The sequence below is a fragment of the Coregonus clupeaformis genome, chromosome 9 (assembly GCF_020615455.1).
Source record: "Coregonus clupeaformis isolate EN_2021a chromosome 9, ASM2061545v1, whole genome shotgun sequence".
NCBI lineage: Eukaryota > Metazoa > Chordata > Actinopteri > Salmoniformes > Salmonidae > Coregonus > Coregonus clupeaformis.
The window spans coordinates 51,190,399-51,214,091 of record NC_059200.1 but is presented as its reverse complement, the minus strand read 5'-3'; the positions used below and the strand labels follow the sequence as shown (position 1 = coordinate 51,214,091).

The 23,693-nt window shown below is 43.1% G+C and overlaps 2 protein-coding genes across 3 annotated transcripts; one reads left to right on the top strand and one right to left on the bottom strand.

The window, feature by feature from the left end:
* The first annotated feature begins 939 nt into the window (after positions 1–939).
* Positions 940–21,542, top strand: LOC121574063 (lymphocyte cytosolic protein 2). Its single transcript, XM_041886634.1, has 21 exons — positions 940–1,477; positions 1,621–1,683; positions 1,849–1,895; positions 2,504–2,569; positions 2,663–2,691; positions 2,815–2,855; positions 2,988–3,192; positions 3,350–3,447; positions 3,545–3,611; positions 3,721–3,822; positions 3,914–3,939; positions 5,681–5,700; positions 5,948–6,049; positions 8,118–8,142; positions 8,726–8,738; positions 8,876–8,966; positions 14,383–14,426; positions 14,551–14,636; positions 20,111–20,185; positions 20,442–20,591; positions 20,937–21,542. Exons 1-21 carry the CDS (start codon positions 1,400–1,402, stop codon positions 21,075–21,077), a joined length of 1,569 nt encoding a protein of 522 aa, XP_041742568.1. The 5' UTR covers positions 940–1,399; the 3' UTR covers positions 21,078–21,542.
* On the bottom strand, positions 9,217–14,571 carry LOC121574064. 2 transcript variants are annotated; one of them, XR_006002139.1, is made up of 4 exons: positions 14,504–14,571; positions 13,619–13,724; positions 11,766–12,993; positions 9,217–9,920 (listed from the first exon to the last, which is right to left on the bottom strand). XR_006002139.1 is itself a non-coding variant. In XM_041886635.2 (3 exons), the coding sequence occupies exon 2, from the start codon at positions 12,705–12,707 to the stop codon at positions 11,937–11,939; it is 771 nt and encodes a 256-aa protein (XP_041742569.1). In that variant the 5' UTR covers positions 12,708–12,993; positions 13,619–14,187; the 3' UTR covers positions 9,218–9,920; positions 11,766–11,936. The 2 variants fall into 2 exon arrangements, 1 of the variants encoding a protein (XP_041742569.1); XM_041886635.2 differs by lacking the exon at positions 14,504–14,571 and having other exon boundaries at positions 9,218–9,920; positions 13,619–14,187.
* Positions 21,543–23,693: the final 2,151 nt, after the last annotated feature.

The following is a 23,693-nucleotide window of genomic DNA, read 5'->3' as shown; positions in this document are numbered from 1 at the left end:
AAACAGTTGCCATTAATACAGGTAACGAGTGGAGGACAGAGGAGCCTCTTAAAGAAGAAGTTACAGGTCTGTGAGAGCCAGAAATCTTGCTTGTTTGTAGGTGACCAAATACTTATTTTCCACCATCATTTGCAAATAAATGCATAAAAAATCCTACAATGTGATTTTCTGGATTTTTTTCTCTCATTTTGTCTGTCATAGTTGACGTGTACCTATGATGAAAATTACAGACCTCTCTCATCTTTTTAAGTGGGAGAACTTGCACAATTGGTGGCTGACTAAATACTTTTTTCCCCCACTGTATCTAACTAGCAAGCTACCTAGCTTGCCCGTTGGACAGCCAGATTCATGAACCATACTCACACAATGCAAAGAAGCTGCAGAGGAGGATGAACACATCGAGTCAGAGAAAGCCATGTCCAAAGACAGGTCTGTCTATACAGCTAGCCAGCTGTAGCTTGATAGCACAAATAGCTATTAGCTTGCTAGCAGGTTCGTTAGCACAACCATTAGCTAACTATGCAATGAAAAAAAAGACACGATACATAGATTCTGGTGCTTCTATTACATCAAAGATCCTTACCTGTGTGATTAGCTAGCTACGTAATAATGGACCTCCCCGAGGAGCGTGCAAAAGGCCTGTGTGACTGGCCTTGGTCTTGGACCTTGTTTACAAGTTAATGACCTTGCAGAAGTCTCAAATCATTAAAGTAATAGCAACAATGTATGTGAAGTGTGTGTGTGTGTGTGTGTGTGTGTGTGTGTGTATGTTAGTGAGTGTCATTAGGCCTATTGTGTATGTTCTACTCCTATCTATGTTAACTGGTATTCTTCTTAAAAGGGGCTGTACTTCCCCTTGCTGTTGCCACCACTACTGTCATCATCGACAGGAAACGCAAGAGGAAGTTTGCTTTCTTTCTTTTCTCAGAGCTCTGAGAACTGACTAACTTAACTTTGAAAATATTGACATTTAAATGTATGTGTTGCTGTTGTCTGGACTTCAGATCATACATAACTCTTGATGGATGGATTTCATCACCTACCAGGCACTTGACATCACACCTGACACGATTTCACAGAATATTCTATTTTTTTTCTACTGTAGCCCTCAGATAGTGGTGGGTGTTGTTCTGCCTCTTTTCTGTGTTGTGAAAGAGTGATATCTTCCCATTTTATTTCTCTGAACACGGTTCAGGCTGCACACTTCCTCCACACAGCGCCAGACAGAGCATTGCCAAGGGCGTCACAGCAAGATACAAGGAGCCATTTTCTGACAGGCCTCGAAGTCAAACATGGCTATGGATATGACTGCACCGTAACAGAGGAGGTGTCCAAGCCAGCTGTCTTTCAAAGGAGTTTGTAAATATTTAATTTATATTCAGAAGACAGAGGGGAAAAAATGAGTTTTGACCGAGTGCCATCCAAGTCAGAGGTCATGGGCTGGAATCCACACCAATTGTCAGACTACATGAGGAGGGTAAGTCATTTTCAGGTTAATTTTGCACCTTTTGTTGACAGTTCACAACCTGTAAAAGCTTTCCTTAATTCTCTGTCTTACAACATCATATTCAAAGCTACTTCACAGTGCCCATATTAATTCATTTTTTTCTGAATTTACAGTTGGAGTTAAGTGGATGTGACAAAGTCATCATGAAATGTAAAATAAATGGGCAAAGGTTCTTGGTAAGTGATATGAAGCAAATGTGTGTCCATTTTCCCATGTTTTCCTTGTATAGTTGGACTAGAAGACAAAATAATTAATCTTTGATTAAGGATTTCATTTTATTTGGAGGGGGACTGTCATGTAATATATCACTTGATGGAAATACTTAATCTATCATTTTGTAGAACATGAGTGAAAATGAGCTTCAGAAATTCCCCAAAATCCATTCACCGTGAGTATTTCATTACTTTTTCTTTAATTATGTGAAACTGAACATTTCAACAATTACATCAAACCATTTTTACATGCTCACACGGAAAACCAGCATAGGCACCCAGGTACACTTTTGGGTGGACCATTGTGAGGCAAAATGAAGACCACTCAGCTTCTTATGCCCCTGAACAATGAAAATGTTGGGAAGTATGATAATTGCACAGGGAGAGGAAACTATTCAACAGAGATAAAAAAAAAAAAAATGGAGCAACATTAATGTTTTAGGGCAGGAAACTGTAAAGAGGGGGACCAAGAAGGACCAGAGGGATAGCCAGATAGGGAGGAGAGTGGTAGGGTGCCTTATTTTAAAATACAAATTGGAGAGCCAAAGCATGACATTGAAACTTCAATCTACTTAAGATACCACATCCTGTCACAGGCGGACTCAAGTAGCACTCACCAATCACTGCTCACAATATTGAACATGTGACAAATGCTCAGAACAAAACTATAAGGGAATTATTGACTGTGTCGATACGCGACTGTGTGACAAAAGATGGAAACACTGTTTGCCCCAAAATATTGTAGCAGTATTGACTGCCACAATGTTGTCTGCTCTTTTTACAGACTCATCTCCAAAATCTGCTGTGAAATCAACAGGAAAGAAGAAAAAAGGCCATTCTTTACTAAAAGGTAACTTATTGCAATTCTTAGCTATTCAACATAAGTAGTTTAATTCAAAGCAATATCCAAGCACAACCTTGCTCTCCTCTGTATTTTCTCTAGATCTGCAGCACCAAAATATAATGAACCAGGTATGGATGATTTTGAATTTGAAAGGATAGACCTTACCCTAGATCAAGTTATTATGATCGACATAGAAGCAATTGGAACATGATAAATGGGCAATTTTACCATTGTACTGCTACTTACTGCAGATACATCGCAAGAGGTTCAGCCCTGGGGACCTGATGAATTTGTAAGTCTGTCTTTGGCTATGTTACTCTACTGCATTCCATTCCTCCCTGTTTTATTCAGTTTAAGTGTCTTGTTCCTCTCTGGATTATTTATCTTTTCATCAATATTTAACTTGGTTGTCTGTCACTCCCAGGATGAGGTGAGTGACGATGACTATGAGAGCCCAGATGCTGATGCTGATGACGGCAGTGGGGGCGATTACGAGTCACCAACAGAGGGGCCGGAGGTTGGAGGTGAGGACAGTGACAACGACTATGAGCCACCTCCGTCTGAGCCGCCTGATGAGATTCCCCATCAGCTCTGTGCTGCCAAGCGCAATGCTGACGATTACTACATTGGTACGGAGACATCAGTACAACACTGCCTTGCTCAACTCCTCTCACAAAGGACATATGTTGTGTCTTTGTATTGTCCCACATTGATTATATTTTGTGTGTGAATGTTTGCATCTATCTGTCTGTATGTATGTCTGTCTGTGTTTCTGTCTGTGTTTAGATAGTACCCCGCATCGCGGTACAGCTCTAAGCCAGCCACCTCCACCACCTCAACGCCCTGGGCCTGGTCCTCCACTCCCCTCCGCCAGTCGCCCTAGTGTAAGTGTGTTCCCTCTGACTGCACCCCTCTTTCAATCCTCCACTCTCTCCTTTCACTCAGTCCCTCACCATTACGTTAAACTCCTTGTATCTGCAGCTAGTGGAGCCTCCCCCACCCAGAAGGGAGCAATCTCCCCAGCGCCCTGGCAGACTACCTGGCAAGAGTAAGTGTACACTCTGGAATGTTAATATCTCACTATAAATACAGCATTTGAACACTTTTTAGTCACTTGTATTGATTTTTACCTTGTCTTTTTGTATTGTCTTTCAAAGTGCCTGCTCCTTTCTCAAGTGCTCCTCCTGCTCCACCAGTTGACCGTAGAATAAAGCCCACCAAACTGGATCGAACAAGCCTTAATGATTCTCCAATACCAGGTACTCTCAAACCAATCCAAACCTAGCATAGCAAGCAAAAGTTTACTACAGTAGTTGTCTGTTCTTACACCTGCTCTGTTTGTCCACACAGCAAGGAAGTTGAACACAACAGATAGGGTGAGAATAAAATTTGATTATGTTCTGATTAGTCCTATATTGTGTCCAAACAACTTTCTTCTCATCCCTACATCATCGCTCAATGTCAAGTGAAGATAAATATACATGTACATAAACTCAGCAAGAAAAGAGACGTTCCCTTTTCAGGACCCTGTCTTTCAAAGATAATTCGTAAAAATCTAAATAACTTCACAGATCTTCATTGTAAAGGGTTTAAACACTGTTTCCCATGCTTGTTCAATGAACCATAAACATTTAATGAACATGCACCTGTGGAACGGTCATTAAGACACTAACAGCTTACAGACGGTATGCAATTAAGGTCACAGTTATGAAAACTTAGGACACTAAAGAGGCCTTTCTACTGACTCTGAATAACACGAAAAGAAAGATGCCCAGGGTCCCTGCTCATCTGTGTGACAGTGCCTTAGGCATGCTGCAAAGAGGCAGGAGGACTGCAGATGTGGCCAGGGCAATAAATTGCAATGTCCGTACTGTGAGACGCCTAAGACAGCGCTACAGGGAGACAGGACGGACAGCTGATTGTCCTCGCAGTGGCAGACCACGTGTAACAACACCTGCACAGGATCGATACATCCGAACATCACACCTGCGGGACAGGTACAGGATGGCAACAACAACTGCCCGAGTTACACCAGGAACGCACAATCCCTCCATCAGTGCTCAGACTGTCCGCAATAGGCTGAGAGGGGCTGGACTGAGGGCTTGTAGGCCTGTTGTAAGGCAGGTCCTCACCAGACATCACCGGCAACAACGTCGCCTATGGGCACAAACCCACCGTCGCTGGACCAGACAGGACTGGCAAAAAGTGCTCTTCACTGATGGTCGGATTCGCGTTTATCGTCGATGGAATGAGCGTTACACCAAGGCCTGTAATCTGGAGCGGATCGATTTGGAGGTGGAGGGTCCGTCATGGTCTGGGGCGGTGTGTCACAGCATCGTCGGACTGAGCTTGTTATCATTGCAGGCAATCTCAACGCTGTGCGTTACAGGGAAGACATCCTCCTCCCTCATGTGGTACCCTTCCTGCAGGCTCATCCTGATATGACCCTCCAGCATGACAATGCCACCAGCCATACCACTCTTTCTGTGCGTGATTTCCTGCAAGACAGGAATGTCAGTGTTCTGCCATGGCCAGCGAAGAGCCCGGAACTCAATCCCATTGAGCACGTCTGGGACCTGTTGGATCGGAGGGTGAGGGCTAGGGCCATTCCCCCCAGAAATGTCTGGGAACTTGCAGGTGCCTTGGTGGAAGAGTGGGGTAACATCTCACAGCAATAACTGGCAAATCTGGTGCAGTCCATGAGGAGATGCACTGCAGTACTTAATGCAGCTGGTGGCCACACCAGATACTGACTGTGACTTTTGATTTGGACCCCCCCTTTGTTCACGGACACATTATTTAATTTATGTTAGTCACATGTCTGTGGAACTTGTTCAGTTTATGTCTCAGTTGTTGAATCTTGTTATGTTTATACAAATATTTACACGTTAAGTTTGCTGAAAATAAATGCAGTTGACGGTGAGAGGACGTTTCTTTTTTTGCTGAGTTTATATATTTTATGTGCTTGCTGAAGTTATATTTTGCTTTTATATAACTGCTATAAGCATGTCTATATGTGAGTGTTTAAAGGCCATCCCAGAATCTTTACTAATAGTTTGAAATAGGAAGATTTCACAATGAAGTGTATGACATGTTTGTTTTTCCTCACACACGCAGCCTGCTCCACATTTATGGAGGTAATTCATTTTTTTTGTCTATTGCTTTCCTTCATATAACTTCTCTCAATTCTATTTCATGTCATTGACAATGCACCTCCTTCCCTGATTGAATTGTGACTGCACGTGTATACGTGCCACATTTGTTGTACATATACTCAGTAATAGAACTGTACCTTTTCTTAAGAAATTAAACAAGCTATAACTGAAATGCTCACTACACTGAACTGTCTGGGAACATCTGACTTCACATACCTTCTATTTCCAGGCCTCAGGCAGAAGAGAGGAGTCCAGACCCTCCCAGGATGCCCAAACCTCCCCTCCCCGTGTCAGCTAGAGTCATCAGGAGCAGCTCATCGGTGGGCAACAGGTCTGCAGTGCACCCAGCCTCCCTTCAAACTCCATACAACACAGCTCCAGACACACATCATGTCATATACAGTGAGGGGAAAAAAGTATTTGATCCCCTGCTGATTTTGTACGTTTGCCCACTGACAAAGAAATGATCAGTCTATCATTTTTATGGTAGGTTTATTTGAACAGCGAGAGACAGAATAACAACAAAAGAATCCAGAAAAACGCATGTCAAAAATGTTATGAATTGATTTCCATTTTAATGAGGGAAATAAGTATTTGAACCCCTCTCAATCAGAAAGATTTCTGGCTCCCAGGTGTCTTTTATACAGGTAACGAGCTGAGATTAGGAGCACACTCTTAAAGGGAGTGCTCCTAATCTCAGCTTGTTACCTGTATAAAAGACACCTGTCCACAGAACCAATCAATCAATCAGATTCCAAACTCTCCACCATCGCCAAGACCAAAGAGCTCTCCAAGGATGTCAGGGACAAGATTGTAGACCTACACAAGGCTGGAATGGGCTACAAGTCCATCGCCAAGCAGCTTGGTGAGAAGGTGACAACAGTTGGTGCGATTATTCGCAAATGGAAGAAACACAAAATAACTGTCAATCTCCCTCGGCCTGGGGCTCCATGCAAGATCTCACCTCGTGGAGTTGCAATGATCATGAGAACGGTGAGGAATCAGCCCAGAACTACACGGGAGGATCTTGTCAATGATCTCAAGGCAGCTGGGACCATAGTCCCCAAGAAAACAATTGGTAACACACTACGTGAAGGACTGAAATCCTCCAGCGCACGCAAGGTCCCCCTGCTCAAGAAAGCACATATACATGCCCGTCTGAAGTTTGCCAATGAACATCTGAATGATTCAGAGGAGAACTGGGTGAAAGTATTGTGGTCAGATGAGACCAAAATGGAGCTCTTTGGCATCAACTCAACTCGCCGTGTTTGGAGGAGGAATGCTGCCTATGACCAAGAATCTGCCAAGAACACCATCCCCACCGTCAAACATTGAGGTGGAAACATTATGCTTTGGGGGTGTTTTTCTGCTATGGGGACAGGACAACTTCACCGCATCAAAGGGATGATGGACGGGGCCATGTACCATCAAATCTTGGGTGAGAACATCCTTCCCTCAGCCAGGGCATTGAAAATGGGTCGTGGATGGGTATTCCAGCATAACAATGACCCAAAACACACGGCCAAGGCAACAAAGGAGTGGCTCAAGAAGAAGCACATTAAGGTCCTGGAGTGGCCTAGCCAGTCTCCAGACCTTAATCCCATAGAAAATCTGTGGAGGCAGCTGAAGGTTCGAGTTGCCAAATGTCAGCCTCGAAACCTTAATGACTTGGAGAAGATCTGCAAAGAGGAGTTGGACAAAATCCCTCCTGAGATGTGTGCAAACCTGGTGGTCAACTACAAGAAACATCTGACCTCTGTGATTGCCAACAAGGGTTTTGCCACCAAGTACTAAGTCATGTTTCGCAGAGGGGTCAAATACTTATTTCCCTCATTAATATGCAAATCAATTTATAACATTTTTGACATGCGTCTTTCTGGATTTTGTTGTTGTTATTCTGTCTCTCACTGTTCAAATAAACCTACCATTAAAATTATAGACTGATAATTTCTTTGTCAGTGGGCAAACGTACAAAATCAGCAGGGGATCAAATACTTTTTTCCCTCACTGTACATTACATATCAACTGATCCTTAAATAAACACACTGTGTTCAATGGTTAGGGAAGTACAGTACACTCAATCAGGAATAAATGGGGTGGCGGAGTGGAATTGTGGTTGTTTACTTAGTGGGAGCTAATTGAGCTGGGGTGAATCACTGCCACAGATCACAGCTTTGTAGGACCTTTGCTTGTGGTACAAAGGAGAAACTCTTTGCATCACAACATGTGAATCGTTTTATGATTACCCTTCCAGTTTTCCATCCGTGTTTCGTTTGATTTGTTGGTTGTTGCACATATTTGGCCAAATCTTTGTGCTCGCTTACTCAGTTTGACACGAATTAGCAATATGCAAGTTAATATAACAACTCATTCATCTGTAACGTCCATTTCTGTTGCAGATATGTGCCTGATCCAAGAAATGAGGTAAGGCTATTTCACGGGATCACCACAATGGTGGAAGTTGCTAATAAGGATTTTGAAACTATCTTTAGCTTCACTAAAGCCCTGTTTATACCTGGTTCTAACATGCATCCTTTGTCCTGATCTTGTCCACATTCTGATTGTGCCCACATTTGACAGATATAGTAAACAAATAAAATACGCATTGTGATCAGATCTTCCTGACCACCTCTGGAGGTCGTCAGGCACTCATTGTCTCTGGATATCTTGCAAGTGTAGATGGATCTGGATAGTGAAAACATTTAAAATCATAAATATCCCGCCCTCTAAAATCATTGACAGGTGTCATGCGTTTTAAAATAAATACATATTCTTTTGAAAGAATATCCCTTCAAATAATAACCAGGAAATTCGGTCACAATGCGGACATAGTGGACAGATAAAATACATTTTAATACCATGTGTAGACACATCTGAAAAAGTGGGCACAATCAGTATGTGGACAAGATCAAAACAAAGGACTCATGTTAGCACCAGGTATAAACGGGGCTTGAGAAAAGGCTGCAGTTCCACCTCATACCATGTTCCTCTCTTATGTCATCAACAGGTACGAGATGAAGGTAAGCCATTTTCTAAAAGCTTTTTCTTCTTGTATAAGGGGACTTTACATTGTACTTCATCTTCATCCTGTTTTACCTTGAAGGACTATGCAGTATGTATTTAGTTCTCATAATGATTATATGTATCTCTCTTCTAGTGCCCATGGCCAAACCCTTCATCTCCAACACATTTCCTAGACCAGGGCTCCCTAGACCAATGCTCCCCGGATTGCACTTACATTCAGACAGGTAAGCAGTGGTGGAAAAAGTACTTAATTGTCATACTTGAGTAAAAGTAAAGATACCTTAGAAAACTACTCAAGTAAAAGTCACCAAGTTAAATACTACTTGAGTAAAAGTCTAAAAGTATCTGTTTTTAAATGTACTCAAGTACAGTGGTGGAAAAAGTACTCAATCATCATACTTGAGTAAAAGTAAATGTTATACATCAAATTCCTTATATTAAGCAGTGGTGTAAAAAGTACCCAAAAGCCATACTTGAGTAAAAGTATGAAACGTAAGAGCCGTAAATCCAAAACAGCCAGACCTTTTATTTGGTTTGAGCTTTTCTGAAAGGTAACAATCTTACAGATACAAGAGCTCAGATAAAAAAAAGAAAGAACGTGGATTCTCAAATAGGCATCACTTCAAAATACATCTCTTACAGACTAAATATAATTATTCCTTAATTACAAAGGAATATAGCCAGTAAACGTAAGCACTTACAATCACAGTCACTTTGCTTTAGAAAAAACATCCTATAATAGAACCCTATACATAAAAAATTGATGAGCTTATCAAAAGTACATGTACAGAACTGCACACAACCTCACTGTAGGAATATGAGGACATCACCACTGATAGAACTGTATTACAAATCAGTGTGTCAGGTCATGCCTTTGTAACAAGGACACCTATAACTTGTGAATTCTAAACATAAATTAACAAAACGCATAAGGCATCCGTGTCCTTGCTAGCGTTAATGCTGAACAGCCTTTCACATGCAGCTGATGCAGGTAAGGGTGTGTTTAGCCTCCGAGACAGCTTACAGACTGACGGGAAGGACTTGAGCAACTCCATATGATCAGCTGAACAGGCCAGGTATCCGTCCAGCTGAGAAGAAGTCCTCCTCATCTGATGAACTGGTGCCATCACCTAGCTGTAGCAAGGGTTCTTCCAGGTGGTCCTTGATGTAGTCCATTCCTGATATACAAGGAAGATGACAATAGAAATCAGGCCGTTATGAGCCTACATTAATCCATCCCCATCCCCCATCTACAGTGGGGAGAACAAGTATTTGATACACTGCCGATTTTGCAGGTTTTCCTACTTACAAAACATGTAGAGGTCTGTAATTTTTATCATAGGTACACTTCAACTGTGAGAGACGGAATCTAAAACAAAAATCCAGAAAATCACATTGTATGATTTTTAAGTAATTCATTTGCATTTTATTGCATGACATAAGTATTTGATCACCTACCAACCAGTAAGAATTCCGGCTCTCACAGACCTGTTCGTTTTTCTTTAAGAAGCCCTCCTGTTCTCCACTCATTACCTGTACTAACTGCACCTGTTTGAACTCGTTACCTGTATAAAAGACACCTGTCCACACACTCAATCAAACAGACTCCAACCTCTCCACAATGGCCAAGACCAGAGAGCTGTGTAAGGACATCAGGGATAAAATTGTAGACCTGCACAAGGCTGGGATGGGCTACAGGACAATAGGCAAGCAGCTTGGTGAGAAGGCAACAACTGTTGGCACAATTATTAGAAAATGGAAGAAGTTCAAGATGACGGTCAATCACCCTCGGTCTGGGGCTCCATGCAAGATCTCACCTCGTGGGGCATCAATGATCATGAGGAAGGTAAGGGATCAGCCCAGAACTACACGGCAGGACCTGGTCAATGACCTGAAGAGAGCTGGGACCACAGTCTCAAAGAAAACCATTAGTAACACACTACGCCATCATGGATTAAAATCCTGCAGCGCACGCAAGGTCCCCCTGCTCAAGGCAGCGCATGTCCAGGCGTGTCTGAAGTTTTCCAATGACCATCTGGATGATCCAGAGGAGGAATGGGAGAAGGTCATGTGGTCTGATGAGACAAAAATAGAGCTTTTTGGTCTAAACTCCACTCACCGTGTTTGGAGGAAGAAGGACCGGTACAACCCCAAGAACACCATCCCAACCGTGAAGCATGGAGGTGGAAACATCATTCTTTGGGGATGTTTTTCTGCAAAGGGGACAGGACGACTGCACCGTATTGAGGGGAGGATGGATGGGGCCATGTATCGCGAGATCTTGGCCAACAACCTCCTTCCCTCAGTAAGAGCATTGAAGATGGGTCGTGGCTGTGTCTTCCAGCATGACAACGACCCGAAACACACAGCCAGGGCAACTAAGGAGTGGCTCCGTAAGAAGCATCTCAGGGTCTGGAGTGGCCTAGCCAGTCTCCAGACCTGAACCCAATAGAACATCTTTGGAGGGAGCTGAAAGTCCGTATTGCCCAGCGACAGCCTCGAAACCTGAAGGATCTGGAGAAGGTCTGTATGGAGGAGTGGGCCAAAATCCCTGCTGCAGTGTGTGCAAACCTGGTCAAGATCTACAGGAAACGTATGATCTCTGTAATTGCAAACAAAGGTTTCTCTACCAAATATTAAGTTCTGCTTTTCTGATGTATCAAATACTTATGTCATGCAATAAAATGCTAATTAATTACTTAAAAATCATACAATGTGATTTTCTGGAATTTTGTTTTAGATTCCGTCTCTCACAGTTGAAGTGTACCTATGATAAAAATTACAGACCTCTACATGCTTTGTAAGTAGGAAACCCTGCAAAATCGGCAGTGTATCAAATACTTGTTCTCCCCACTGTATATAAACCAAGCAACAGGGCTAAGTAGGCTACCCATTGGACTGAACCACAAAGTCAGGACTGTAGTTTAAATGGGTGGTTCTCAAATCTATGAAGTGTCAAAATGTACACTATACACAGTTGTTTATGAATAATAAAATACTGTTAATTAACCATGTTGTCTTACCCATTCTGATGGTGGCGTCATCCTTTGCCCACGTTGTTTTGCATTTGGGGAGAAAGGATTGCAGCTGCGATCAGCTCAGGGTCGTGAAACATGTGGCTGAAGCGCTTCTTCAGTCCCAGTTGTAGCGCATCCACCAGAGGCTTACAGTACTTCATGGACAACTTGAGTCGGTCAAGTTTTGTGATCAGCAGGTTGATAGTTGATAACTCTGACGGCCGCCTCTCCTTTGTCTTTGACGATCCTCAGGAGTCTTTCTACAGCCATGAACCAGGAGTTCCACCTTGTAGCATTCGGGCGTAGCAGCTGGAGGTCGCAAGCATCTTCAACCGTTTCAGCTGCAAGTGTGGATCTTCCGCATTTGTTCCAAAGTGCTTGGCACTTGCCAAATGTTGAACGGGACACTTTTTTGTAAGCCTCACTGGATGTTGCTTTCAGGGCATCGACTGTAGATACTAAGTTGAGTTGGTGGCAAGCACAGCGCTGGTGCTTCGGCAGCTGGTACTCAAAACCATCATCTTCATTCAGGATCGTTGCCACATCAACAAACTCCACTTCTTCACTCTCCTCTTGTTCCTCTTCACCATCTTCCTGTCCTGGCTGAGCTGCTTCACCACCCACTGCTTCCACTGTCTTGGGGTTTTCATCTTCTCCAAAAACTTGGAAAGCTTTCAAGAAGTTAGAGCCGTTGTCTGTTGTTGTTCTCACAATCTTACCCCGGATTTCAAACTCAGAATGGATGTCATTTAGGGCGCCTGCCAACACGTCAAAGGTGTGCGATCCTCTCAACCGTTTACAGGCCAGGGCTGCAGAGCATCTGTTGAGATTGTCAGGGTCTATCCAGTGGGCTGTGACACCAATGAAGCTCCGTCTTCTTGCAGACCAGCAGTCGGTGTTGGTGGCGATGTGGTCAACTCCTCTCATGGCCTCAGTCACCTTCTTCATTTCCGTGGAGGCTTCATCAATCCTGGAGCGCAGGGTGGGCCTTGATAAGATCTTTGAGTTAGGCTGCAGATCCTGGACAAACTCTCTGAACGGTTCTTGTTCTACAACAGCGAATGGTTGGAGCCCTTGGACCACACACTTCACCACAGCTTTGTCTATGAATTTTTGAGACTGTCTTCAGTAATGCGCTCTGCCTGGTGGAGGAGGGAGTCTTAGGGGCATGTTTTCTCTTCAGTGTGTTTGCCATCAGTTCTCCATACTTCTTAAGATGGTGTACATGCTTTCTCTGAAATAAGAATAAAAGGAAAAGAGAAAGACTGTTACTTAGCTACATAACTACCATCACCAAATACTTAAGGTATAGGATCCTAATTTTAAAGCTATAAACAACATTAGTTAAGTGAGAGTTTGTGACCACCATTTAATATTACAATGAGAAAAAAACTATGTTAATTGATCTAGCAAGTAGGTTAAGTCAATAACTTAAGTCTACAGTAATTAGCTAGGTAGGAACAACTTTATCAACTAACACAATTAATAAAATGGCTAGTTAACACCCGAAAGCTAACATTAGTTAGTTAGACCAGGTGTTCACAGAAAAGGTATTTGGCTAGACTAACGCTAGCTGACTAAAATGTGCCCAGATTTGGAAACCTACTAGTTAGCTAGCTTATTAACAAGCCAGCTAGTTAGCTCGTGTCAGTTTAGTTAGATTGCGTTAGCTAACAAAGCTTTCGAATCTGGGCACATTTTAGCCAGCTAAAGTAGGTAGCTACTAGCTAGTGAACTATTTAGGTATATAGGATTAGCTAGCATCAACGAACACTGCTTGTTGCATTAGCAAATGTGGGCTAGCAAGGTTAGCTAGCATGCTAACGTTATTCTAGCTAGCAAGCTAACAGTAGGCTTACCTCAATGTGTTTTGTTAGCTTCGAAGGCGAGTTCTTGAACGCTAGTATTTCCTGAACTTTTGGTAAACATAACAGACGTTTCAACCGGTAGGATGAATCCTTCATTCTGAGAAAATAAAACATTTATTTTAGATACAGCGAAGGGTGTTCGTCCTCATCGGGAGGTGGTGGTAGAGCGATGTCTGACATGATTGTGCGATTTCGGACACGCTTGGCCAAAGTGCTACTGAGTGGATGACTGTTTTGCAAGTGACAGGCTCCCGGTGTTTGGCCTTTGCACTTTAGGACCCTTGGATTTGCCCAAACTGATGAGGATTGGATCAACTCTGAATGTCGTCGCCTGCTGCATTGCAAAACAAGTTCACCCATGAGTGTGCCGACTCGCCGATGTTGCTTGCATATTTTTTCCAACATGATTCGTTTTTTTCTTCCAGCTTCAGATTGATTTGATTTTGTAGCGAGTAACGAAGGTGTCAGGGGAAATGAATCGGAGTAAAAGTATACTTTTTTTTTAAATTTAGTGAAGTAAAAGTAAAAGTCGACAAATATAAATAGTAAAGTACAGATACCCCAAAAAACTACTTAAGTACAGTAACATTACTTTACACAACTGCAGGTAAGATCAGTTGTTTTGTCATGTCAAAGTTAGGAAGGAAAATGGCTATATGGTTTATATGGAGGACATAATTTTGCAGAGGTGATGGAATTAAAAGGTGCACACATTTGAATGGTAATCTGCAAACTCTTGTTCCATCTCTCTCCAGTTTGTCACCTAATATCGCTTCAAGTGCTTCAAGACTGCAGGCATGTGAGTGCTGTATTTTCACTTCAGTCCCCATTATCAGACACTACCGTGGTAAAGGATACTGTGTAAATATGACTCACAATTTCTCGATTGATAACTGATTGGATTCTCCTTTTTCCTTTGTAAGCTTTCTCACACAGGAGCAAGATTATGCCCGCGCCGCTACCTGTGCAAGCTTCTATGCCCCCACCGGCAGACCAAGAGGATGAACAGGTGACCGCCTACCATACAGACAGACTCTCGAATATGAACGTACTTACGTTGAACCTGATCTAGTGATGCAATGACTTGCATAGCTCAGTAGGTAGCGCCATTGTATTGTTCTTCTAAGGGAGTATTGTAGATTCTGGCTGCAGCCCCTAGTCTTAATAGCTGTAGTGTCTACAAGCTGAGCCCTTTGACTCTGTGAGACTAGTCAGATCCTATTGAATAAATCAAATATTTCAGTAGGCCCTCATACAATAATGTATATGCAAATAATGGTAATTGAGCATTTAATCAATCAAATGTATTTATAAAGCCCTTTTTACATCAGCAGATGTCACAAAGTGCTATACAGAAACCCAGCCTAAAACCCCAAACAACAAGCAATGCAGATGTAGAAGCATGGTGGCTAAGAAAAACTCCCTAGAAAGGCATGAACCTAGGAAGTACCCTAGAGAGGAACCAGGCTCTGAGGGGTGGCCAATCCTCTTCTGGCTGTGCCGGGTGGGATTATAAGAGTACATGGCCATTAAGGCCAGATTGTTCTTCAAGATGTTCAAATGTTCATAAATGACCAGCAGGGTTGTAGAGGGTGCAACAGGTCAATACCTCAGGAGTAAATGTCAGTTGGCTGTTCATAGCCGAGCATTCAGAGGTCGAGAGAGAGGTCGAGAGCGAGACGAAAACAGCAGATCCGGGACAAGGTAGCACGTCCGGTGAACAGGTCAGGGTTCCATAGCCGCAGGCAGAACAGTTGAAACTGGAGCAGCAGCACGACCAGGTGGACTGGGGACAGCCAGGAGTCATCAGGCCAGGTAGTCCTGAGGCATGGTCCTAGGGCTCAGGTCCTCTGGGAGGGGAGAGAGCACACTTAAATTCACACAGGACAACAGATAAGACAGGAGAATTACATCAGATGCAGTGCATTTGGAAAGTATTCAGACCCCTTTACTTTTTCCACATTTTGTTACATTCTAAAATTGATTAAATTGTTTTTTTCCCCTCATCAATCTACTCACAATACCCCATAATGACAAAGCAAAAACAGATTTTTAGAAATGTTTGCAAATGTATTAAAAATGAAAAACGGAAATATCACATTTACATAAGTATGCAGACCCTTTACTCAGTACTTTGTTGACGCACCTTTGGCAGTGATTACAGCCTCGAGTCTTCTTGGATATGATGCTACAAGCTAGGCACATCTGTATTTGGGGAGTTTCTCCCATTCTTCTCTGCAGATCCTCTCAAGCTCTCAGGTTGAATGGGAGCGTCGCTGCACAGCTATTTTCAGGTCTCTCCAGAGATGTTCAATCTGGTTCAAGTCCGGGCTCTGGCTAGGCCACTCAAGGACATTCAGAGACTTGTCCCGAAGCCACTCCAGCGTTGTCTTGGCTGTGTGCTTAGGGTCGTTGTCCTGTTGGAAGGTGAACCTTCGCCCCAGTCTGAGGTCCTGAGTGCTCTGGAGCAAGTTTTCATGATGGATCTCTCTGTACTTTGATCGTTCATCTTTCTCTCGATCTTGACTAGTCTCCCAGTCCCTGCCGCTGAAAACATCCCCACAGCATGATGCTGCCACCGCCATGCTTCACCATAGGGATGGTGCCAGGTTTCCTCCAGATGTGACGCTTGGCATTCAGGCCAAAGAGTTCAATCTTGGTTTCATCAGACCAGATAATCTTGTTTCTCATGGTCGGAGAGTCCTTTAGGTGGCTTTTGGCAAACTCCAAGTGGGCTATCATGTGCCTTTTACTGGGGAGTGGCTTCCATCTGGCCACTCTACCATAAAGGCCTCATTGGAGGAGTGCTGTAGAGATTGTTGTCCTTCTGGAAGGTTCTCCCATCTCCACAGAGGAACTCTGGAGCTCTGTCAGAGTGACCATTGGATTCTTGGTCACCTCCCTGACCAAGGCCCTTCTCCCCCAATTGCTCAGTTTGGCCGTGCAGCCAGCTCTAGGAAGAGTCTTGGTGATTCCAAACTTCGTCCATTTAAGAATGATGGAATCCACTGTGTTCTTGGTGACCTTCAATGCTGCAGAAATCTTTTGGTACCCTTCCCCAGATCTGTGCCTCGACACAATCCTGTCTGAGCTCTACAGACAATTCCTTTGACCTCATGGCTTGGTTTTTGCTCTGACATGCACTGTCAACTGTGTGACCTTATATAGACATGTGTGTTCCTTTCCAAATCATGTCCAATCAATGTAATTTACCACAGGTGGACTCCAGTCAAGTTGTAGAAACAAGGATGATCAATGGAAACAGGATGCACCTGAGCTCAATTTCGAGTCTCATAGCAAAGGGTCTGAATATTTGTAAATAAGGTATATCTGTTTAGTTTTTTTCACTTTGTCATTATGGGATATTGTCTGTAGATTGATGAGGATAAAAAAAATATACAGTGGGGAGAACAAGTATTTGATACACTGCCGATTTTGCAGGTTTTCCTACTTACAAAGCATGTAGAGGTCTGTAATTTTTATCATAGGTACACTTCAACTGTGAGAGACGGAATATAAAACAAAAATCCAGAAAATCACATTGTATGATTTTTTAAGTAATTCATTTGCATTTTATTGCATGACATAAGTATTTGATCACCTACCAACCAGTAATCATTCCTGCTCTCACAGACCTGTTCGTTTTTCTTTAAGAAGCCCTCCTGTTCTCCACTCATTACCTGTATTAACTGCACCTGTTTGAACTCGTTACCTGTCTAAAAGACATCTGTCAACAAACTCAATCAAACAGACTCCAACCTCTCCACAATGGCCAATACCAGAGAGCTGTGTAAGGACATCAGGGATAAAATTGTAGACCTGCACAAGGCTGGGATGGGCTACAGGACAATAGGCAAGCAGCTTGGTGAGAAGGCAACAACTGTTGGCGCAATTATTAGAAAATGGAAGAAGTTCAAGATGACGGTCAATCACCCTCTGTCTGGGGCTCCATGCAAGATCTCACCTCGTGGGGCATCAATGATCATGAGGAAGGTGAGGGATCAGCCCAGAACTACACGGCAGGACCTGGTCAATGACCTGAAGAGAGCTGGGACCACAGTCTCAAAGAAAACCATTAGTAACACACTACGCCGTCATGGATTAAAATCCTGCAGCGCACGCAAGGTCCCCCTGCTCATGCCAGCGCATGTCGAGGCCCGTCTGAAGTTTGCCAATGACCATCTGGATGATCCAGAGGAGGAATGGGAGAAGGTCATGTGGTCTGATGAGACAAAAATATAGCTTTTTGGTCTAAACTCCACTCGCCGTGTTTGGAGGAAGAAGAAGCATCATTCTTTGGGGATGCTTCTCTGCAAAGGGGACAGGACGACTGCACCGTATTGAGGGGAGGATGGATGGGGCCATGTATCGCGAGATCTTGGCCAACAACCTCCTTCCCTCAGTAAGAGCATTGAAGATGGGTCGTGGCTGGGTCTTCCAGCATGACAACGACCCGAAACACACAACCAGGGCAACTAAGGAGTGGCTCCGTAAGAAGCATCTCAAGGTCCTGGTGTGGCCTAGCCAGTCTCCAGACCTGAACCCAATAGAAAATCTTTGGAGGGAGCTGAAAGTCTGTATTGCCCAGCGAGAGCCCCGAAACCTGAAGGATCTGGAGAAGGTCTGTATGGAGGAGTGGGCCAAAATCCCTGCTGCAGTGTGTACAAACCTGGTCAAGACCTACAGGAAACGTATGATCTCTGTAATTGCAAACAAAGGTTTCTGTACCAAATATTAAGTTCTGCTTTTCTGATGTATCAAATACTTATGTCATGCAATAAAATGCAAATTAATAATCTGGATTTTTGTTTTAGATTCCGTCTCTCACAGTTGAAGTGTACCTATGATAAAAATTACAGACCTCTACATGCTTTGTAAGTAGGAAAACCTGCAAAATTGGCAGTGTATCAAATACTTGTTCTCCCCACTGTATATCCATTTTAGAATAAGGCTGTAACAACAAAATGTGGAAAAAGTCAAGCGGTCTGAATGCACTGTATAACAGACTGACCCTATCCCCCTGGCACATAGACTATTGCAGCATAGATACTGGAGGCTGAGACAGGGGGGCTCGTGGACACTGGCCCTGTCCGACGATACCCCCGGACAGGGCCAACCAGGCAGGATATAACCCCACCCACTTTGCCAAAGCACAGCCCCTACACCACCAGAAGGATATCAACAGACCACCAACTTACTACCCTGAGACAAGGCTGAGTATAGCCCACGAAAATCTCCTCCAACGTACGAGCCCAAGGGGGCGCAAAACCAGAGAGGAAGATCACGTCTGACTCAACCCACTCAAGTGACGCACCCCTCCTAGTGACGGCATGGAAGAGCACTAGCAAGCCAGTGACTCAGCCCCCGTAATAGGGTCAGAGGCAGGGAATCCCAGTGGAGAGAGGGGAGCCGGGCAGGCAGAGACAGCAAGGGCGGTTCGTCGCTCCAGTGCCTTGGCTTTCACCATGAGTCTTCAGTAAAGACTTAAAGGTCGAGACCGAGTCTGTGTCTTTCACATGGATAGGCAGACCATTCCATAAAAATTGAGCTCTATAGGAGAAAGCCCTGCCTCCAGCTGTTTGCTTAGAAATTCTAGGGACAATAAGGAGGCCTGCATCTTGACCGTAGCGTACGTGTAGGTATGTATGGCAGGACCAAATCGGAGAGATAAGTAGGAGCAAGCCCATGTAATGTTTTGTAGGTTAGCAGTAAAACCTTACATTTACCAGACGCTCTTATCCAGAGCGACTTACAGTTAGTGAATACATATATATTTTTTTTATACTGGCCCCCCGTGGGAATCGAACCCACAACCCTGGCGTTGCAAACGCCATGCTCTATCAACTGAGCTACATCCCTGCCGGCCATTCCCTCCCCTACCCTGGACGACGCTGGGCCAATTGTGCGCCGCCCCATGGGTCTCCCGGTCGCGGCCGGCTGCGACAGAGCCTGGATTCGAACCAGGATCTCTAGTGGCACAGTTAGCACTGCGATGCAGTGCCTTAGACCACTGCGCCACTCAGGAGGAACTCACCTTGAAATCAGCCCTAGCCTTAACAGGAAGCCAGTGTAGAGAGGCTAGCACTGGAGTAATATATGATCAAATGTTTTGGTTGTAGTCAAGATTCTAGCAGCCGTGTTTAGCACTAACTGAAGTTGTATTTAGTGCTTTATCCGGGTAGCCGGAGAGTAGAGCATTGCAGTAGTCTAATCTAGAAGTGACAAAAGCACGGATTAGCTTTTCTGCAAAATTTTTGGACCAAATGTTTCTGATTTTTGCAATGTTCCGAAGATGTAAAAAATATTATTGATATGTTCATCAAAAGACGACAAATCATTTATATTCAAAAATGTGGAAACGTTGCAAATGTATCAAATGTTTGTTGTGTCATGGTTTTTGTCTGAAGCCTATTACAGAAATGATCAACAGGTCACAAAGTCACAAATCCCATAGTATTGATGTGTGATTGTGTGAATGTGTAGGACATGAACCCTCAGTGGTACGTTGGCAAGGTGACGCGGGGCCAAGCAGAGGGCTGTCTCAGACAGGTCAACAAGGTGAGACGTCTTCTGCTGCCAACATCACTCACACACCTGGTTGACTGTAATAACAGGCAAACTCTCATTCATGCACTGTACTCATAGATTAAACGTGACAATGGTTTTTGAAGGGGACAATGAAATATCATATATAGTCCAATGTCAATATATATATTTTTTTAATGTGTATAGTTCACCAGTGCTCTGTGGTGATAGAATACAACACAAACACCACTATGATGAGCAATGTTTTTCTGTTTCATTTGCCTATTAGGATGGTGCATTTCTGGTACGAGACAGTTCGAAACGCTCGTCCATCCAGCCCTATACGCTCATGGTGCTCTACCAGGACAAAGTCTACAATATCCAGATTCGCTGCGAACAGAATGAGTTTCTGCTGGGAACTGGTCTTAAGGCCTCAGAGGTACACATTATCTACCTCATTCATCCTGACCAGGGCCAGGAGTTGTTCCTGATCATGTCACATGGTCAGAAATAAATTCAGAGCCCTAATTATGACAAGTCAGAGTAATATGTGTAATTCTATATCATATTATCAATCACTCTGGGGATGACGTATTGAGCTTTGTGAACTGAATCCATGTATATGTAATCTGAAAGTTTGTTATATAGTACTTTTTGCCAAAACATCAACTAGAAGATTTGATTAGATGTACAGCCATCTGACATGTACAGTATGTTTCAGCTTCTGTTATGTTACGGCTCAATGAAACCCTGCTAATGGATGGGTTCATGTTTTATGTTTCAGACCTTTCTGATGGTGGCACACATCATCAACCATTACAGACAGTCACCACTTCTGCTGATTGATGCTAAGAACCGTGAATCAGGTCAGCAGAACCAGTGTCCTCTGATCTACCCAGCAGGTCTCCATCCATCCTTTTCATAGACACCTGGGGGAGGGAGAACAATGACATGGAGCAATAGTCAAGATTCACATTGGTTTTAATAAAATAATACCACTAACATTATGGGGGAATTAATTATGCAACCTTTGAATTCCAGTTCATTGTCTTTACATGTACAGTCATTTCATGTAAAGCCAAGTGACTCTTGGATGAAGAGTACGCCACTGTCAACTGTTTACTCTATGGACCTCAAAAAGAAAAGTCAATACGGGTTCAACAATATTTGTCGTTTTTTTTTCTCTACTTATATATTTATTTGAGTATGGAAAGCACAGAAGCTGAACATGTCCGTGTGTAGTTCTGTAAATGTTTGTTGCTCTCTTATTTTCCCGTTACATGCAATTATCCAAGTAAGGAAATAGTGGTTTAAACAGTCAGTCACAACTGCTGAGCTTTCATAATATGGAATTTTATCCGCTTCTAAATAAAACAGTATTTCTTTCCTGCATTGTTTAATGGTTAAATGAAAACAATATTATTTAATATCTGACACTATGTTCCATTATGTACAGTTGAAGTCAGAAGTTTACATACACCTTAGCCAAATACATTTAAACTCAGTTTTTCACAATTCCTGACATTTAATCCTAGTAAAAATTCCCTGTTTTAGGTCAGTTAGGATCACCACTTTATTTTAAGAATGTGAATTGTCAGAATAATAGTAGAGAGAATGATTTATTTAAGCTTTTATTTCTTTCATCACATTCCCAGTGGGTCAGAAGTTTACATACGCTCAATTAGTATTTGGTAGCTTTGCCTTTAAATTGTTTCACTTGGGTCAAACGTTTCGGGTAGCCTTCCACAAGCTTCCCACAATAAGTTGTGTGAATTTTGGCCCATTCCTCCTGACAGAGCTGGTGTAACTGAGTCAGGTTTGTAGGCCTCCTTGCTCACACACGCCTTTTCAGTTCTGCCCACAAATGTTCTATAGGATTGAGGTCAGGGCTTTGTGATGGCCACGCCAATACCTTGACTTTGTTGTCCTTAAGCCATTTTGCCACAACTTTGGAAGTATGCTTGGGGTCATTGTCCATTTGGAAGACCCATTTGCAACCAAGCTTTAACTTCCTGACTGATGTCTTATAATAATAATATGCCATTTAGCAGACGCTTTTATCCAAAGCGACTTACAGTCATGCATGCATACATTTTTCATGTATGGGTGGTCCCGGGGATCGAACCCACTACCTTGGCGTTACAAGCGCCGTGCTCTACCAGCTGAGCTACAGAGGTCTTGAGATGTTGCTTCAATATATACACATAATTTTCCTTCCTCATGATGCCATCTATTTTGTGAAGCGCACCAGTCCCTCCTGCAGCAAAGCACCCCCACAGCATGATGCTGCCACCCCCGTGCTTCACGGTTGGGATGGTGTTCTTCGGCTTGCAAGCATCCCTCTTTTTCCTCCAAACATAACAATGGTCATTATATATTTTTGTTTCATCAGACCAGAGGACATTTCTCCAAAAAGTACGATCTTTGTCCCCATGTGCAGTTGCAAACCGTAGTCTGGCTTTTTTATGGCGGTTTTGGAGCAGTGGCTTCTTCCTTGCTGAGCGGCCTTTCAGGTTATGTCAATATAGGACTCGTTTTACTGTGGATATAGATACTTTTCTACCTGTTTCCTCCAGCATCTTCACAAGGTCCTTTGCTGTTGTTCTGGGATTGATTCACACTTTTCGCACCAAAGTACATTCATCTCTAGGAGACAGAACGCGTCTCCTTCCTGAGCGGTATGACGGCTGCGTGGTCCCATGGTGTTTATACTTGCATACTATTGTTTGTACAGATGAACGTGGTACCTTCAGGCGTTTGGAAATTGCTCCAAGGATGAACCAGTTTTTTTTCGGAGGTCTTGGCTGATTTCTTATGATTTTCCCATGATGTCAAGCAAAGAGGCACTGAGTTTGAAGGTAGGCATTGAAATACATCCACAGGTACACCTGCAATTGACTCAAATTATGTCAATTTGCCTATCAGAAGCTTCTAAAGCCATGACATCATTTTCTGGAATTTTCCAAGCTGTTTAAAGGCACAGTCAACTTAGTGTATGTAAACTTCTGACCCACTGGAATTGTGATACAGTGAATTATAAGGGAAATAATCTGTCTGTAAACAATTGTTGGAAAAATTACTTGTGTCATGCACAAAGTAGATGTCCTAACCGACTTGCCAAAAATATAGTTTGTTAACAAGAAATTTGTGGAGTGGTTGAAAAACGAGTTTTAATGACTCCAACATAAGTGTATGTAAACTTCCGACTTCAACTGTAGCTGTATTCACTGTTTAAACAAGCTTTTATTTTTTTTATTGGAAACTTGTGGCAGAAATTCTACAAATCATTGGTCATTGATGGTGGCACACTAAAAAAACTTTACTGACCTCTGTGCCAAATTCTCCCCATCTTTTTAATTGACTTTTGTCAACGACTTCCATTGTTTCTCTAACTTGCCTGAAACATAGAAGATGATAAAAGGGTTGTCTCACTGCTGCTCTGGCAGTGTAAAATTAATACATGTTTTAAAAAATGTAAGTATGTTGCATCTGCACCACTAACCTGTTGTAAAACATAATGCCTCACCACCGGAATCATAAT